Source organism: Cervus elaphus, chromosome 19 (genome assembly GCF_910594005.1).
Source record: "Cervus elaphus chromosome 19, mCerEla1.1, whole genome shotgun sequence".
In the NCBI taxonomy this organism is placed as follows: Eukaryota; Metazoa; Chordata; class Mammalia; order Artiodactyla; family Cervidae; genus Cervus; species Cervus elaphus.
In genome coordinates, this window is record NC_057833.1 from 64331926 (window position 1) to 64350175 (window position 18250).

General features: G+C 41.8%; 1 protein-coding gene across 3 annotated transcripts in view; it reads left to right on the plus strand.

Moving 5' to 3' along the window:
• Positions 1 to 18250, plus strand: part of TBC1D5 (TBC1 domain family member 5) — a 564837-nt gene that overhangs the window by 481968 nt on the left and 64619 nt on the right. For all 3 annotated transcript variants that reach the window (XM_043875247.1, XM_043875248.1, XM_043875246.1), the window contains one exon: positions 16372 to 16622. In XM_043875247.1, the coding sequence (XP_043731182.1) occupies positions 16372 to 16622 (251 nt within the window). The remainder of the gene's footprint in view (positions 1 to 16371; positions 16623 to 18250) is intronic.

Here is an 18250-nt window from a genome sequence, read left to right on the forward strand (position 1 = left end):
CAGGATGGTGACTGCGATGTAGGAGGCGGCTGGCCCAGCCCAGCACTTGCCATCAAGAGAGGCAGAAAGCGCTCTCCTCGAACTCTGCCTCTCGGCCCAGCTAGGAAGCCTCCTTGTCTAAAAAGGATTTTCTAAGCTCAGCTTAGATGGTCCCAGAAATGGAGTTCTTGCTGTTTTAAATGGAGCCTGTTAAATCATTAGGAAGGGTTTCCCAGGTCATGGCCTTCTAACTGTCTCCTGTGACTTTCTGCATCTTTTGTACCTCATCTTGTTTTCAAAGCCGCATGCAGAAGCACTGCTTTTCCTCCTGGCAGCTCTGCTGTGGTGGTGGGCTTGTGCCCCTGCATCTCTAGCCATTCTTCCTCCGTCATAATCGGCATACCTCCCTACTGTTCTGCCCCATTTTATAGACAAAACTCAGTTCTGCCAGAAATCCATGCGTCACCAAAACTGGCTGCCATAGCTGCACAGTTACCTTCTACAGCACAGACACTCACCTGTTCCTAGTCATGTACTATATTTACTATTAAATAATAATATCTGTTTACTGTAAGGCAATAATTTATACATACAGATACCATACTTACTTTTGAGGGCTAGTTTCACAGGGTACAGAATTCTACATCGGTGTTTTTTTTCTCTCAACATTTTATTCACCACACTGTCTTCTGCATGCATGGTGTCTGAGGAGAATTTGAATGTGGTTCTTATTTTTGTTCCTTTATCGGTAAGCTGTTCTTTCCCCTTCTGGCTTCTTTCAGTATTTTTTTTTTCGGTGATTTTTCTATAGCTTAAAAATGATATGACTAAGTATAATTTTTTTTTTTGGCATTTTTATTGTCTGATGTTCTCTGAGCTTTCTGAATCTTTGGTTTGTTATGTGACATTAATTTAGGGAAATTCATAGTCATTGTTGTTTCAAACACTTCTTCTGTCCCTTTCTTTTTTCTCCTTCTGCTGTTCCCATTATGTGGCTGTTATACCATTTACAGTTGTCCTCTAGTTCCTGGATATTCTCTTCTGCTTTTTCTGTCTTTTTTCTATTTGCTTTTCAGTTTGAGGAGTTTCTATTGAAATATCCTCAACCTCAGAAATTCTTTCTTCAGCTGTGTCCATCAGTAATAAGCCCATCTAAGACATTCTTAATGTTACAGTATTTTTTTATCTCTATCATTTCTTTTTTTTTTTTTCTTTAGAATTTCCTCCTGTCTGCTTATATTTCCAATTTGTTCTTGCCTGCTGTTTAGTTTATTCATTAGCGTTCTTAGCATTTTAATCATAGTTATTTTAAACTTCCAGTCTGATCATCTGATCATTTCAGTATCCTTGCTATATCTGAGTCTGGTTCTGATGCTTGCTTGCTCTTTCTCTTCAAACTATGGTTTTTTGCTTCTTGCTTTTTGAGTACATCTTTTGTTTATTTATTTTGGATACTTGGGCATGTTGTACTGGGTAAAAGAACTCCAAAAATAGGCCTTTAGTAATGTGATAAGATGTGGAGGAGAGGAAGCATTCTGTAGTCCTATGATTAGTTCAGTTCAGTTGCTCAGTCGTGTCCAACTCTTTGCAACCCCATGGACTGCAGCACGCCAGGCCTCCCTGTCCATCACCAACTCCTGGAGCTTACTCGAACTCATGTCCATGGAGTCAGTGATGCCATCCAACCATCTCATCCTCTGTCGTCCCCTTCTCCTCCCACCTTCAATCTTTCCCAGCATCAGGGTCCTTTCCAGTGAGTCAGCTCTTCGCATCAGGTGGCCAAAGTATTGGAGTTTCAGCTTCAGCATCAGTCCTTCCAATGAGTATTCAGGACTGATTTCTTTTAGGATTGAGTGATTTGATCTCCTCACAGTCGAAGGGACTCTCAAGCGTCTTCTCCAACACCACAGTTCAAAAGCATCAATTCTTTGGTGCTCAGCTTTCTTTATAGTCCAACTCTCACATCCATACATGACTACTGGAAAAACCGTAGCTTTGACTAGATGGACCTTTGTCGGTAAAATGATGTCTCTACTTTTTAATGTGAGACCTATGAGTAGGTCTCAGTCATTTAGTGATCCAAGGCCTCTGGTCTCTGAATTTGACACATGCCTCTCAGCTGCAGCCCCCAACTTAGGGTAGGACACGATGTTTAGAGAGAGGGCTAGTATTAGGTATGCTGGAGAAAGCAATGGCAACCCACTCCAGTACTTTTGCCTGGAAAATCCCATGGACGGAGGAGCCTGGTGGACTACAGTCCTTGGGGGTTGCGAAGAGTTGGACACGACTGACAGACTTCACTTTCACTTTTCACTTTCATGCATTGGAGAAGGAAATGGCAACCCACTCCAGTGTTCTTGCCTGGAGAATCCCGGGGATGGTGGAGCCTGGTGGGCTGCCGTCTATGGGGTCGCAGAGTCAGACTCCACTGAAGCGACTTAGCAGCAGCAGCAGCAGCAGGATTAGGTACTTCCCCTCCCACAGGTCAGTTAGACTCTGAACAATTCCCAGCAGGTTAGACTGATTGAGTGTTTCTCCTGAGGGCAGACCATTTGAGAACAATATGCTCGGGTGTATTTCAGATGGTTCTTTTCCCTCTGCCCCTGTCCGAACCACACTTTCTCTCCCATATTTGGCACGAACACGTGGTAGAAGTCCAGGACGTAAAACGGACAGAAGTTTAGGATGGCCCCTCACCCCTATGACTGGGTCCCCTCGGAGATTTTAACTTTCAATCTGTCCACATGGAGCCTCTAGCAGTTCAGCTACAGTTCCAGTTTCCCTGCCCCGGCGCTGGTTCCTGTGGGTTTCCACTCTGGGAGGTCATGATGCTCTGTATTCACCTATCACTCTCTCCAGTCTGGGGGTAGCAGTTTGCCCTTTGATCTCACTTCTTTTATAGAGCTATGAAAAAGCTGATTTTTTTTTTTTTTCAGTTTGTTCAGCTTTTTATTTGTTGTTAGGGCAGAGTAAAGACTTCCAAGGTTGTTACATGCTGGACTGGAAACCAGAAGTTCACGTGCCTGGAATTCATGCAGCCCCAGAATCTTATTTTTCTCCAACATCAGCATAGGCTCAGATTAGCCTTGGGGACCAAACCAAAACATTCATGTTTGGGAGTTTGGTGGTGTTTTTTTTTTTTTTTTTTTTTTTTTAACATGCATTCATGTTAATCCACACTTCCCTATTCTATGTATAGTGTGCACTTGTAAAAAAATTTTAACCTAAGTGCATAAGCTTTTTTTAATCTCCATTAAATTTTATTTCTTTCACTTATTTCTCATGTTGTCCAGTTAAGAGTATTTTAAATTTTGATTACTTTATCTGATATATTGGGTGCCTCTGTAGCTTTTAGTCTCAAATTAATAAGCACATGTTCTCTTTCTTCAAGTCATAAAACTATAGGGTTTTCTATCTAGAAGGAACACAATGTCATATACCTCAGACCCTTTGGTTTAAAGATAAGGAAGTTAAGGTCCAGACAACAGGCTAAATAACTCTTCCCAAATTACATAACTCAATGACAAAAGATTATGACCTTAAATTTTTTTAAAAAGTACCGCTGAGCAGGTCTGTGAATCAAGTCTGAGACACATATCACCAGAGGAGTGCCAGAAGATTCAGCAGTACACATGAGGTACAGTTGTTCAGATACAACTAAGCATGTATTATATTCACTGGCACCTTAATAAAAATCTAACAGAGGTCAGCACTTCAAATAAGAAATAAAGTTGTCTTATTTTTTAGATTAATTTTTATTGGAGTATAGTTGCTTTACAATGGTGTGTTAGTTCCTGCTGTACAATGAAGTGAATCAGTTACACGTGTATATATACCCCCTCTTCTTAAGATTCTGTTCCCATCTAGGTCACCACAGAGGACTGAGTAGAGTTCCCTGCACTGTACAGTAGCTCCTTATCCATTATCTATTTTATACACAGTGGTGTATATATGGGCTTCCCAAGTGTCCCAGTGGGTAAGGAATCTGCCTGCAATGCAGAAGATGCAGAAGACAGCAGTTTGATCCCTGGGTTGGGAAGATCCCCTGGAGGAGGGCATGGCAACCCACTCCAGTATCCTTGCCTGGAGAACCCCATGGACAGAGGAGGCTGGCGGGCTACAGTTCTTGGGGTCACAAACAGTCACACACAACAGAAGCAGCTCAGCACACACACACACACACACACACACACACACACACACACACACACACACACTCTGTATTTATGTCAGTCCCCATCTCCCAGTTCATCCTGCCTGCTCGGAGAACCCCATGGACAGAGGAGGCTGGCGGGCTACAGTTCTTGGGGTCACAAACAGTCACACACAACAGAAGCAGCTCAGCACACACACACACACACACACACACACACACACACACACACACACACACACACACACACACACACACACACACACACACACACACACACACACACACACACACACACACACACACACACTCTGTATTTATGTCAGTCCCCATCTCCCAGTTCATCCTGCCTGCTCTTCCCTGCCGTGGTACCCAGAAGTTGTTCTGTATGTCTGTGGCTCCATTCCTACTTTGCAAACAAGTTCATCTGTATTTTTTTCTAGATTCCACATATAAGTGATGTTATGCAATATTTGTTTTTCTCTTTATGACCTACTTCACTCAGTATGACAGACTCTAGGTCTGTCTATGTGAATGGCACAGTTTTGGTCCTTTTTGTGACTGAGTAATATTCCATTGTATATATGTACCATCTCTTCTTTATCCATTCCTCTGTTGTAGACATTCAGGTTGCTTCCATGTCCTGGCTCTTGTAAATAGTGCTGCTGTGAAATTGGGGTTCATGTATCTTTTGAATTGTGATTTTCTCTGGTTATGTGCCCAGGAATGGGATTGCTGGATCACATGGTAGTTCTATTAATTAGTTTTTTGAGGAACCTCCATACTGTTCTCCATGGTGGCTAGACCAGTTTGTATTCCTCCAAACAGTGTAGAATTCCCTTTTCTCCCACCTTCTCCAGCATTTATTGTTTGTAGACTTTTTGATGATGGCCATTCTGACCAGTGTGAGGTGGTACCTCGTTGTAGTTTTGGTTTTCATTTTTCTAATGATTAGTGGTATTGAGCATCCTTTCATGTGTTTGCTGGCCTCCTGTATGTCTTCTCTGGTGAAAGGTCTGTTTAGGGTGTTGGCCCGTATACTGACTGGGCTGTTTGGTTTCATACAGAGCTGCGTGAGCTGCGTGCGCTGCGTGAGCCATTGATGTATTTTCCATATGACTCCCTTGTCAGCTATCTGTTTGCACCTATTTTCTCCCATTCTAGGTGTTCTCTTCTTGTCTTGTATATGATTTCCTTTGCTGTTCAAAGCTTTTAAGTTTAATTACTTCCCATTTGTTTATTTTTGTTTTTATTTTCATTACTTTTGGAGGTGGGTCAGAAAAGATTTTGCTGAAATTTATGTCAAAGTGAAAAGCAAAGGAGAAAGGGAAAGATATACCCAACTGAATGCAGAGTTCCAAACAATAGCAAGGAGAGATAAGAAAGCCTTCTTAATTAACAATGCAAAGAAATAGAGAAAAATAACAGAATGAGAAAGACTAGAGATTTCTTCAAGAAAATTAGAGATACCAAGGGAACATTTGATGCAAAGATGGGCACAAGAAAGTACAGAAACAGTAAGGACCTAACAGAAGCAAAAGATATTAAGAAGAGGTGGCAACAATACACAGAAGAACTGTATAAAAAAGTCTTAATGACCCAGATAGCCATGATGGTGTGGTCATTCACCTAGAGCCAGACATCCTGGAATGTGAAGTCAAGTGGACCTTAGGGAGCATTACTACGAACAAAGCTAGTGGAGGTGACAGAATTCCAGTTGAGCTATTTCAAATCCTAAAAGATAATGCTGTGAAAGTGTTGCACTCGGTATGCCAATAAATTTGGAAAACTCAGCAGTGGCCACAGGACTGGAAAAGGTCAGTTTTCATTCCAATCCCAAAGAAAGGCGCAATGCCAAAGATTGCTCAAACTACCGCACAATTGCACTCATTTTACATGCTAGCTGGCAAGGTAATGATGAAAATTCTTCAACTTAGGCTTCAACAGTATGTGAAATGAGAACTTCCAGATGTACCAACTGGGTTTAGAAAAGACAGAGGAACCAGAGATTGAATTGCCAGCATCCATTGGATCATAAAAAAAGCAAGGGAATTCCAGAAAAACATCTACTTTTGCTTTATTGACAACGCTAAAGCCTTTGTGTGGATCACAGCAAACTGGAAAGTTCTTACAGAGATGGAAATATCAGACCACTTTGCCTGCTTTCTGAGAAGCCTGTATGCGAGTCAAAAAACAGGAGTTAGAACTGGACATGGAACAACTGACTGGTTCAGAATTGGGAAAAGAGTACAACAAAACTGTATGTTGTCACCCTGCTTATTTAACTTCTGTGCAGAGCACATCATGCGAAATGCTGAGCTGGATGAATCACAAGCTGGAATTAAGATTGCTGGGAGAAATACCAACAACCTCAGATATGTAGACGATATCACTCTAGTGGCAGAAAGTAAAGAGGAGCTAAAGACCCTCTTAATGAAGGTGAAAGAGGAGAGTGAAAAAGCTGGCTTAAAACTCAACATTCAAAAAACTAAGATTATGGCAAACAGTCCCATCACTTCATGGCAAATAGATGGGGAAACAATGGAAACAGTGACAGACTTTATTTTCTTGGGCTCCAAAATCACTCCAGACAGTGACTACAGCCATGAAATTAAGATGCTTGCTCCCTGGAAGAAAAGCTGTGAGAAACCTAAATAGCAATATTAAAAAGCAGAGACATCACTTTGCTGACAAAGGTCTATCTAGTCAAAGCTATGGTTTTTCCAGTAGTCATGTACGGTTGTGAGAGTTGGACCATAATGAAGGCTGAGTGCCAAAGAACTGATGCTTTTGAACTGTGATGTTGGAGAAGACTCTTGGGAGACCCTTGGACTGCAAGGAGATCCAACCAGTCCATCCTAAAGGAGATCAGTCCTGAATATTCATTGGAAGGACTGATGATGAAGCTGAAGCTCCAGTACTTTCACTGCCTGATGTGTGAAGAGCTGACTCATTGGAAAATTCTCTGATTCTGGGAAAATTTTAAATCAGGAAGAGAAGGGGGCAACAGAAGATGAGTTAGTTGGATGGCATCACTGACTCAGTGGCCATGAGTTTGAGTAAACTCCAGGAGATAGTAAGGACAGGGAAGCTTGGTGTGCTGCAGTCCATGGGTCACAAAGAGTCAGGCAAGACTTAGCGACTGAACAACAACAACAAATGTCAGATAGTCTTCTGCCTATGTTTTCCTCTAAGAGTTTTGTCGTGTCTGGCCTTACATTTAGGTCTACAATCCATTTTGAGTTTGTTTTTGTGTATAATGTTTGGGAGTGTTGTAATTTCATTCTTTTACATAATGCTGACCAGTTTTCTCAGCACTGCTTATTGAAGAGACTATATTTTCTTCATTGTATATTCCTGCCTTCTTTGTCAAAGATTAGGTGAACATGGGTGCCTTTCTCTCCTGTTCCATTGATCTGTATTTTTGTTTTTGTATGAATACCATACTGTCTTGATTACAGTATTTATATATATAGTCTGAAGTCAGAGAGCCTGATTCCTCCAGCTCCCTTTTTCTTTCTCAAGATTGCTTTGGCTGTTTGGAGTCTTTTGTATTTCCATACAAATTATACAATTTTTTGTTCTAATTCTGTGGAAAATTCCGTTGGTGATGTGCAAGGGATTGCACTGAATCTGTAGATTGCTTTGGATGATATACTGGTTTTCACAGTGTTGATTCTTCCAGTGCAAGAGCATGGTGTATCTCTCCTCATTAGTTTGTGTTGTCTTTGACTTCTTACATCAGTATCCTGTAGTTTTCTGTGTACAGGTGTTCTCCCTCCTGAGATAGGTTTACTCCTAGGTGTTTTATTCTTTTTGTTGCAGTGGTAAATGGGGTTGTTTCCTTAATTTATCTTACAGATCTTTCATTGTCAGTGTATAGGAAAGCAGGAGATTTCTGTGCATTAATTTCATATCCTACTACTTTACCAGAGTCATCGTTTAACTCCAGTAGTCTTCTGGTGGCAAGTTTAGGATTTTCTGTGTATAGTATCATGTCATCTGCAAACAGTGACAGTTTTACTACTTCTTTTCCAATATGAATTCTTTTTGTTTCCTTTTATTCTCTGATTTCTGTGGCAAGGACTTCCAAAACTATGTTGAATAAGAGTGGCGAGAGTGGACAGTCAGAGGAAATGCTTTCAGCTTGTCACCGTTGAGAAGGATGTTTGCTGTGGGTTTGTAGTTTATGGCCTTTGGTATGTTGAGGTAGGTTCCCTCTGTGCCTGCTTTCTGGAGAGTTTTTATCATAAATCAGTGTTTAATTTTGCCAAAAGCTTTTTCTGAATCTATTGAGATGATCATATGGCTTTTATTCTTCAGTTTGTTAATATGGTGTATTATATTGATTGATTTGCATATATTGAAAAATACTTGCAATGCTGAGATAAACCCTATTTGATCATGGTGTATGATCCTCTTAATGTATTTTTGGATTCTGTGTGCTGGTATTTTGTTGAGGATTTCTGCATCTATATTCATCAGTGATACTGGCCTGTAATTTTCTATTTTTGTGATGTCTTTGTCTGGTTTTAGTATCACAGTGATGGTGGCCTCGTAGAATGGGCTTGGAAGTGTTCTTCTCCCTGCAGTTTTGGAAGAGTTTGAGAAGGATGATGTTAGCTTTTCTCTAAATGTTTGATAGAATTCACCGGTGAAGCCATCTGGTTTTGGACTTCTGTTTGTTGAAAGATTTTTAGTCACAGTTTCAATTTCATTGCTTGCAATTGGTCTGATCATATTTTCTGTTTATTCCTGGTTCAGTCTTGAAAGGTTTTAACCTTTCTAAGAATTTGTCCATTTCTTCCAAGTTGTCCATTTTATTGGTATGCAGTTGCTTGTAATAGTCTCTTATGATCCTTTGTTATTTCTGCAGTAACAATTGTAACTTCTCCCTTTTCATTTCTCGTTTTATTGATCTGAGTCCTCTTCCTTTTTTTCTTGAGTCTGGCTAAAGGTTTATCAGTTTTTTTCAATCTTCTCAAAGAAACAGCTTTCAGTTTCATTGATCTTAAGAAGTAAAGTTTTCTTAGAACAACTTGTTTTTAGTGAACCAGACTGGCTGCTTATAATAAATTCAACCATTTCCAAGTAATTAGTAAAAATATTTGTGTAAAGCAGTTTATTTAACAGTTTGGCTTCCACAATTCTTTTGAAAAAATCAGAGTATTTCCTTATTTCCATTATTCAGATATTTGTTTCTGTTTTCATTTAACAGAACAAAAGGAGTAATAAACAAAACAAACCCAACTAGCTACAATTTTAAATATATCTAAATAACAATAATCAACAGACTATTTAAAATTGGAGGAAAATCTATGATGCTGTTGCTTTAATCAGATGCAAATATATAGCTTTAAATGCTTTTATTGGGAAAGAAAGAAAAATGAATGATTGCATGGATGAACCAAGCATTCAACCTTTGGGGATATAGATGAAAATAATTAAAAATCAGTTTAAAACTCATTCTTTTGACAAAAATATAAGCAAGCATCTAACAAAATTTTATTACAAAAGGAGTGAGGTAAACAAATATTAGATATTTAATATTAGACTTAAAAAATAAACCTCTAGGTAAGAAGGAAATAAATCAGGGTGGTGTCAAGATTTGGATACCAGGAAGAAAAGGTTGTGAAGAATTTTTACAGAGACAGTACTTTTAAAACAAAAAAAGCTTTAGAAAACTTTTAGGTTAATGAGAAAAGCTCATGATCCTGGTAGTAAAAAGGTATTGGAGAACTTAGGAGCTCTTTCGGTAAATGGAATGCAGGTTACAAAGCAAGGCTGCAAGAGATTGAGTTGGTAAAAAGAGGCAGCAAGAGTCACCATTTCCAGAGTCCCAGAAACTGAATAAAAGGGGCCCAACCATGAAGCCAGGTCAGGTTCTGGTACAGGTGTTTTGAAGGATTCGTGGATCTTCCAAAAAATGCCTCTGTTGCTACCGATTTAACCTGTTGAAGAAGCTTGTGCCGAAAGTAAATTCTTGGCTCAGTTTTGAAGCAGTTCCTTCTACATGGTACTATTTTTAATTATAGTGTGTAGTGAACAACACTACTGAAATTACATAGAACTAGGCACTCATTAGATTTGATATTCATTGTCTTGTTAACTCCAAAGCCCCCTTAGCCCTCTGTATACACTGGTCTCATCTTTATCCCAGACTAGTCCAGCCCTCACTGTCCATCAACTCTCTTGACAGCTGCATTAATTTTCATTCATTTAGCACATGTGATTTAATAGCCAGTAGTGCTTATTGCAGATTGCTTAGTACATCTTGGGAAGAATGCTGCTGCTAATATTTAAGTTCTTTCTTAGCTAACTTTCTCATAAACATTGTCCTGCCTGAAACACAATCAGTGGACAATGTGCTTAGCATGCTTGCTCTGTAAGTACCTTGGTTAAGATTGTTTCTAACTGAAAATACAAAGTCACCTTCAATAGTTGTTTTCAAAATAAAATACTCTTCTAGAAGCTCTGGGTACTGGATGAGGGGAAATTGGTTAAAAACAAAAACTATACAAAATAGGATAACAGTGCTCATCCCCTTTTCGGAGCTATTTAGATGAAAAATTGCTCAGCATGAGCTTGATCTATATGTTTTTCCTGGTTATTAGTAGTAATGAAGATGCATTAACCATAGTCTCTTGATAATGCACTAGCAGTTTCTTAGTACTTTTATCAACATATAAATTTTAGAACTGGCAATATGGGAATTTGACTAGTACATTTTTGTTTGTAAAAAAGGGTAACAATATTATAACTTCTTCATATCTGTGAATTATGAATCTCGACTTGAAGACAAGCGAAACTAAAATGCAGTGGAACTTCAATATCATAACAGCTCTTCTTTCCACTACCACTGACTGCAGAGAAGGGGACTGCACACAGGCTGCTAAGTGCAATGTCGTGCCAGAGGTGAATGCCTTCTGAGTCCATAATTATGACTTCTTTACTTGTCGCTCATTCATTCTCTCAATAAACACGTTCCGAGTGCCTTCCCTGTTGCTAAGCTGTAATGTCTGTCAATAGAAAGGCTCTACTTCCTTAGGAAGTAGCTGAAAATTACAAGTAGTGCGTCATCACTATGTATCGTTATCTCTATTAGGAAACATTATTTTCAACAATTTTTGGAAGGACATGAAGTAGCTCATTTCTTTAAAGATGAAATAATGCAAAATAAACTATTTGGAAAAGGATTTTTTCACATTTAATTGTGTTATAAATGAATAGCTCTTTCTTTTATAAAGCTGAATTCCAAGTCTCCCATATCTAGCCTGTAATATTAGCTAGAATCATTAGAGAAAACTTTATGGAAAGAAGAAGCATAGGCCCTTTGCTTTTTACGATAGAACTGTGGATCAGTTATGTTTTAGAACTCTGTCTAGTTTATCTATTCAGAGATGTATCTAGTTCAGTTCAGTTCATTCATTCAGTTGTGCCCGACTCTTTGCAAACCCATGGACTGCAGCACAACAGGCCTCCCTGTCCATCACCAACTCCCAGAGTTTACTCAAACTCATGTCATCCAAATATCTCATCCTCTGTCATCCCCTTCTCCTCCCTCCTTCAATCTTTCCCAGCATCAGGGTCTTGTCCAATGAGTCAGTTCTTCACACCAGGTGGCCAAAGTATTGGAGTTTCAGTTTCAGCATCAGTCTTTCCAATGAATATTCAGGACTGATCTCCTTTAGGATGGACTGGTTGGATCTCCTTGCTGTTCAAGGGACTCTCAACAGTCTTCTCCAACACCACAGTTCAAAAGCATCAATTCTTCAGTGCTCAGCTTTCTTTATAGTCCAACTCTCACATCCATACATGACCACTGGAAAAACCATAGCTTTGACCAAATGGACCTTTTTTGGCAAAGTAATGTCTCTGCTTTTTAATGTGCTATCTAGGTTAGTCATAGCTTTTCTTCCAAGGAGCAAGCATCTTTTAATTTCATGGCTGCAGTCACCATCTGCAGTGATTTTGGAATGCGAAAAAATGAAGTCTCTCACTGTTTCCATTGTTTCCGAATCTATTTGCCATGAAGTGATGGGACCAGATGCCATGATCTTAGTTTTCTGAATGTTGAGCTTTAAGCCAACTTTTTCACTCTCCTCTTTCACTTTCATCAGGAGGCGCTTTAGTTTTTCATTGCTTTCTGCCATAAGGGTGGTGTCATCTGCATATCTGAGGTTATTGATATTTATCCCGGCAATCATGATTCCAGCTTGTGCTTCATCCAGCCCAGCGTTTCTCATGATATACTCTGCATAGAAGTTAAATAAGCAGGGTGACAATATACAGTCTTGACGTACTCCTTTCCCAATTTGGAACCAGTCTATTGTTCCATGTCCAGTTCTAACTGTTGCTTCTTCACCTGCATACAGATTCCTCAGGAGGCAGGTAAGGTGGTCTGGTATTCCCGTCTCTCTAAGAATTTTCCACAGTTTGTTGTGATCTACACAGTCAAAGGCTTTGGCATAGTCAATAAAGCAGAAATAGATGATTTTCTGAAACTTTCTTGCTTCTTTGATGATCCAGCAGATATTGGCAACTTGATCTCTGGTTCCTCTGCCTTTTCTAAAACCAGCTTGAACATCTGGAAGTTCACAGTTCACATACTGCTGAAGCCTGGCTTGGAGAATTTTGAGCATTACTTTGCTAGTGTGTGAGATGAGTGCAGTTGTGCAGGTGTTTAAACATTCTTTGGCATTGCCTTTCTTTGTGATTGGAATGAAAATTGACCTTTTCCAGTCCCATGGCCACTGCTGAGTTTTCCGTATTTGCTGGCATATTGAGTACAGCACTTTCACAGCATCGTCTTAGGATTTGAAATAGCTCAAGTGGAATTCCATCACTTCCACTGGCTTTGTTTGTAGTGATGTGATACTTCCTAAGACCCACTTGACTTCACATTCCAGGATGTCTGGCTCTGGGTGAGTGATCACACCATTGTGATTATGTGGGTCATGAAGATCTTTTTGTATAATTCTTCTGTGTATTCTTGCCACCTCTTCTTAATATCTTCTGCTTCTGTTAGGTCCATACAGTTTCTGTCCTTTATTGTGCCCATCTGTGCATGAAATGTACCCTTGGTATCTCTAATTTTCTTGAAGAGATCTCTAGTCTTTCCCATTCTATTGTTTTCCTCTATTTCTTTGCACTGATCACTGAGGAAGGCTTTCTTATCTCTCTTTGCTATTCTTTGGAACTCTGCATTCAAATGAGTATATTTTTCCTTTTCTCCTTTGCCTTTAGCTTCCCTTCTTTTCTCAGCTATTTGTAAGGCCTCCTTGGACAACCATTTTGCCTTTTTGCATTTCTTTTTCTTGGGGATGGTCTTGATCTCTGCCTCCTGTACAGTGTCATGAACCTCTGTCCATAGTTCTTCAGGCTCTCTGTCTATCAGATCTAATCCCTTGAGCTTGTTTGTCACTTCCACTTATAATCATAAGGGATTTGATTTAGGTCATACCTGAATGGTCTAGTGATTTTCACAACTTTCTTCAATTAAAGTCTGAATTTAGCAATAAGGAGTTCATGATCTGAGCCACAGCTTCCAGTCTTGCTTTTGCTGACTGTATAGAGCTTCTCCATCTTTGGCTGCAAAAATTATAATCAATCTGATTTCAGTATTGACCATCTGGTGATGTCCATGTGTAGAGTCTTCTCTTGTGTTGTTGGAAGAGGGTGTTTGCTATGACCAATGTGTTCTCTTGGCAAAACTCTGTTAGCCTTTGCCCTGCTTCATTCTGTACTCCAAGGCCAAATTTGCCTGTTACTCCAGGTATCTCTTGACTTCCTACTTTTGCATTCCAGTCCCCTATAATGAAAAGGGCATCTTTTGGGGGTGTTAGTTCTGGAAGGTCTTGTAGGTCTTCATAGAACCATTCAACTTCAGCTTCTTCAGCATTACTGTTTTTTGGGGCATAGACTTGGATTACCATGATAATGAATGGTTTGCCTTGGAAACAAACAGAGATCATTCTGTCATTTTTGAGACTGCATCCAAGTACTGCATTTCAGACTCTTTTGTTGACCATGATGGCTATTCCATTTCTTCTAAGTGATTCTTGCCCACAGTAGTAGATATAATGGTCATCTGAGTTAAATTCACCTATTCCCGTCCTTTTTAGTTCACTAATTTCTAAAACATTGATGTTCCCTCTTGCTGTCTTCTGTTTGATCACTTCAAATTTACCTTGATTCATGTACCTAACATTACAGGTTCCTGTGCAATATTGTTTTTTACAGTTTTTTCCTCTATCAAGAGCTCTATCTATAAGAGCCTGATGGCTGGGAAAGATTGAGAGCAGGGCAAGAGGAGAAGGTGTTGACAGAGGATGAGATGGTTAGGTAGCATTGCGAGCTCAATGGACATGAGTTTGAGCGAACTCTGGGAAGACAGTAAAGGACAGGAAGCCTGGCATGCTGCAGTCAAGGGGGTCACAAAGGGTCAGACACAACTCAGTGACTGAACAGCAGCTAGTAATGGCAAGGATACAGCTGTCACATGAAACATAGGAGAATTACCATGTATGTGCTGCCAGATAGGTCTGAGAAAAGGAAATGACGGCAAAATTTAAGGTGACTAAAATCATGACAAGTAAATCTCTCAGATTTGATTTTCCACTTCCTACTTTTGTGAAAACAAAGCTAAATGTGAGAAAATAAGCTTCTGTTAATGACTGGATTACAAACTGATATTGACATGGACAGTGTTCCGCAAGTGAAATAATCTTACCTGGTCTTCCGGATAATAGCCCCGAGATGCTCAAAGCCAACGACTCGTTTGGGAAGTAATCTTTCATTTTAACACATGTTTACTCGGTGTCTCCTCTCTGCCAGGCTGAGCATTGGCGCTGGCAAACCCCGGTCTCCAGGAGAGGCCTGTGTGAGCAGGAGGGGAGCATGGAGCGGGGCTGAGTGCTGAGCGGCTTGGTGAGGGTGGCCCTTGGGCTCTGCAGCGCGGTCACTATGACCTCGGGGGTGGGCCGAGAGCCGGGGACCACAGCCAGACCGAGTGGGCTGGGGCTGAAGCACAGAACACTCACCGAGACTGTGAGGAGGGCGAGACCAGGAAGGAGTGAGCGTTCACAGGGGAAGGGCTGCAGCCGTGCGCACGAGTGCACACGCACCAGGCGGCATGCTCCTAGGAAGACACAGCAGGAAGGAGAGCATGCCGAGATGGGGCGGGGGATCTGGGAGCAGCGCTGGGACCCTGCCTGTGGGCGGCGAGCCGTGGCCGGGGACCAGGTGAGAAGGGTCCGTTTGCCTTGTAACAGTGTTGGCAGAACACCTAGTGTGTGCTGGCACCGGCAGGATGGAGACCAACGTGCTGTCTCCATGACATTTATTGCACTGGACACACAACGGGCAGGCCAGGAAAACGTGGTGTGTCGGGAAAGGGGAGCAGGGCTGTGGGAAGGGGCTGGAAGGAGGGCGGGGGGAGGTCTGACTCAGCTCTCGGGGCCCGGACCGTGATGGACTCTGCGAGCTGGCTGCATGGCTGTCAGAGACGCTTCTGTTTCAGAATCAGGGGAAACACGGCCTTGGGGGAGACCTGTTCCCACCCTTGCTCCCCTTTGCGACCACCCCAGGCTTGCCCAGCCCTGACCGCCCCTTCAGAGCCTGCATCGCAGGCTTCCGTCACCACCTACTTCCATGGTAGTGTAACAAATGTACTTCTTGCCTGGACTCTCCAGGAGGGGCACTGTGTTTTAGGCGGCTGTAGTGTTGGCACTGTTAGGCCCTGCTGAATAAAGGAATGAAAAGTGAACAAAAAAAATTCCATAAGCCACATCTTCAAAAATCTTACAGTTGGATGTTCTGTGGTCACTTTAAGTTTCCATACCTCGCTTTGTGTACCTGAGCTCATAAATGGCCCTTTTGAAAGCATGTCTTTATATAACAGAATATGTGAAATAGCTGCTGCTGCTGCTAAGTCGCTTCAGTCGTGTCCGACTCTGTGCAACCCCATAGACGGCAGCCCACCAGGCTCCCCTGTCCCTGGGATTCTCCAGGCAAGAACGCTGGAGTCGGTTGCCATTTCCTTCTCCAGTGCATGAAAGTGAAAAGTGAAAGTGAAGTCTCAGTCATGTCCAACTCTTAGCGACCCCATGGACTACAGTCCACCAGGCTCCTCCATTTTGGGGATTCTCCAGGCAAGAATACTGGAGTGGGGTGCCCTGTAAAATAGAGTTGTTCTCTAATGTAAATAATGTGTCTCCACCTATTTTTTTTTTTTACAGGACCAATGCCAAAGGCGCTCCCCTAAATATAAATAAGGTCTCAAACAGCCTGATTAACTTCGGAAGGAAGCTGATTTCTCCCGCGGTGGCCCCGGGCGGTGCTGGCGGCCCCATGGCAGCGGGCAGTGGCGGCGCCCCCTCCCCGGCCGCGGCTCCCACCAAGACCTTTGCGGAAGCCCCCAGGCACGCTCTGCAGCAGCAGCAGCAGAGGCTGATGAAATCGGAAAGCATGCCCGTGCAGCTGAACAAAGGTAAGGGGAAGATGCTAGAACCTGGGCCTTCCTCACCTGACTTCAAGGAACTACCATCCCAGAACGAGAAATTAATGCAAAACTTAGCTGTAAAACATGTTAGATTCTTTTTAAGTGGGGATTTCAGATATTATACTGTTCTTAGGAACTTTTTATGAGGTAATTTGTTAAAGTACTTTCTTAACATTTGTGCCTCAGTGTGCTTGCATTTGAGTCGTAGTGACGCCCAGAGCCTGGTGGGAACCGTCACCACAGAGAGCTTGAGGCCTGGTGACCGAGGGCTCTGCCGACGCGTGAAGTGATGCCTCTGGCTAGGAGAACATTGGCAAGGGGCAGGCCTGGGACCCTGGGCGCTGCCGGTCCCAGCTTTCACCCCCGCGGTTGGTTCCCAGGAGGCAGGTCAGCAGGCCTGCGTTCCTCTCCCAGCTGCTGTACCGTGGAGGAGCAGGAAGCAGAGCCCCGACGGGGGCGGGGCAGCCAGGGTGTCCTGGGCAGCCAGGGTCTGTGTCTGCATCCTCGCCCTGGGGGAGGCGGGGATCGTGAGGCCGGCTCGGTGTGCGCGGCTCCCGGGCTCTGCGGGTGGGCTCCTGCTGCAGGGGCTCGGGGAGGCCCCCTCCACTTCAGGGGCTTCCCAGCACCTCCCCTCCCTCGTGTTTGTAAGAGAGCCTTGCGGGTTGCTGCCCAGAACCTGTAACTCATATTTTCCACTTACCTCCAAAGATGTGTGAATCAAGTAACCCGACTCATTGCCAGTTAGAAACAGCTACATTTATTTTTAGCTGTGAGGCTCTGCTGTCTGTATTCTGGAAGCAGGAGACACTAACATGATGGCAGAAAATCTACAGAAATCACTCCCAAGGCCTCACAAAGCCTGGAGTCTGTGGCCATCCACGCCGTAGAGTCCCTGGGTCATAGCCAAGTTCAGTACCCAACATTCACTGTTGACAATAACAATAATATATTAAATCGTCAAATATTAACCCATGTTCCATATACCCTGTTTAAGACAATTGCATCCAACGTTGTCAAAAATTTTAATTACTGGTATTTAAACTGGTAAACTTAACTTAAATGGACTCTATATGCCAGTGACAGAAAGCAAAGTGTGTTCTTCAACAATGAGTGTGTGTTCTAGTAGTTACATTTATCTGTCATTGCCTATATGAAGTATTAGACTTTATATAATTGCTGTTTAAATTTCTATTAGAGTATTCCATTTACCTTACATAGGAACATCTTTTAATATTATTATACCCTTCTCTTTTTAATGTAGAGCTATCACACATGGTTTAAAGAAAAGGAGACTTCAAATCCTTAACATATTTGTAAATGTATTTTAATGCCAGGAGACATGCCCACTTCCAGGATGGAAATGAATGTTATTTTATATATTTCTTAATTGTACTGTTTTATTGTTCTAAACAAATATGATTTCAATATTGCTTTGATAACAAGCCATAGTTAGTAGTAATTCTAACTGATGGCAGGCAAATGAGTCAGAGAATCTCTTAATGCCGTAGCTTAAATTTTCTGAGGAACCAAGCCAAATGACTATAGAAATATAAAGTTGTGTCTCTAAGGAAATGTCAAGTATTAATATCACAGTGAGTGAGAAAGGAAGTACATGA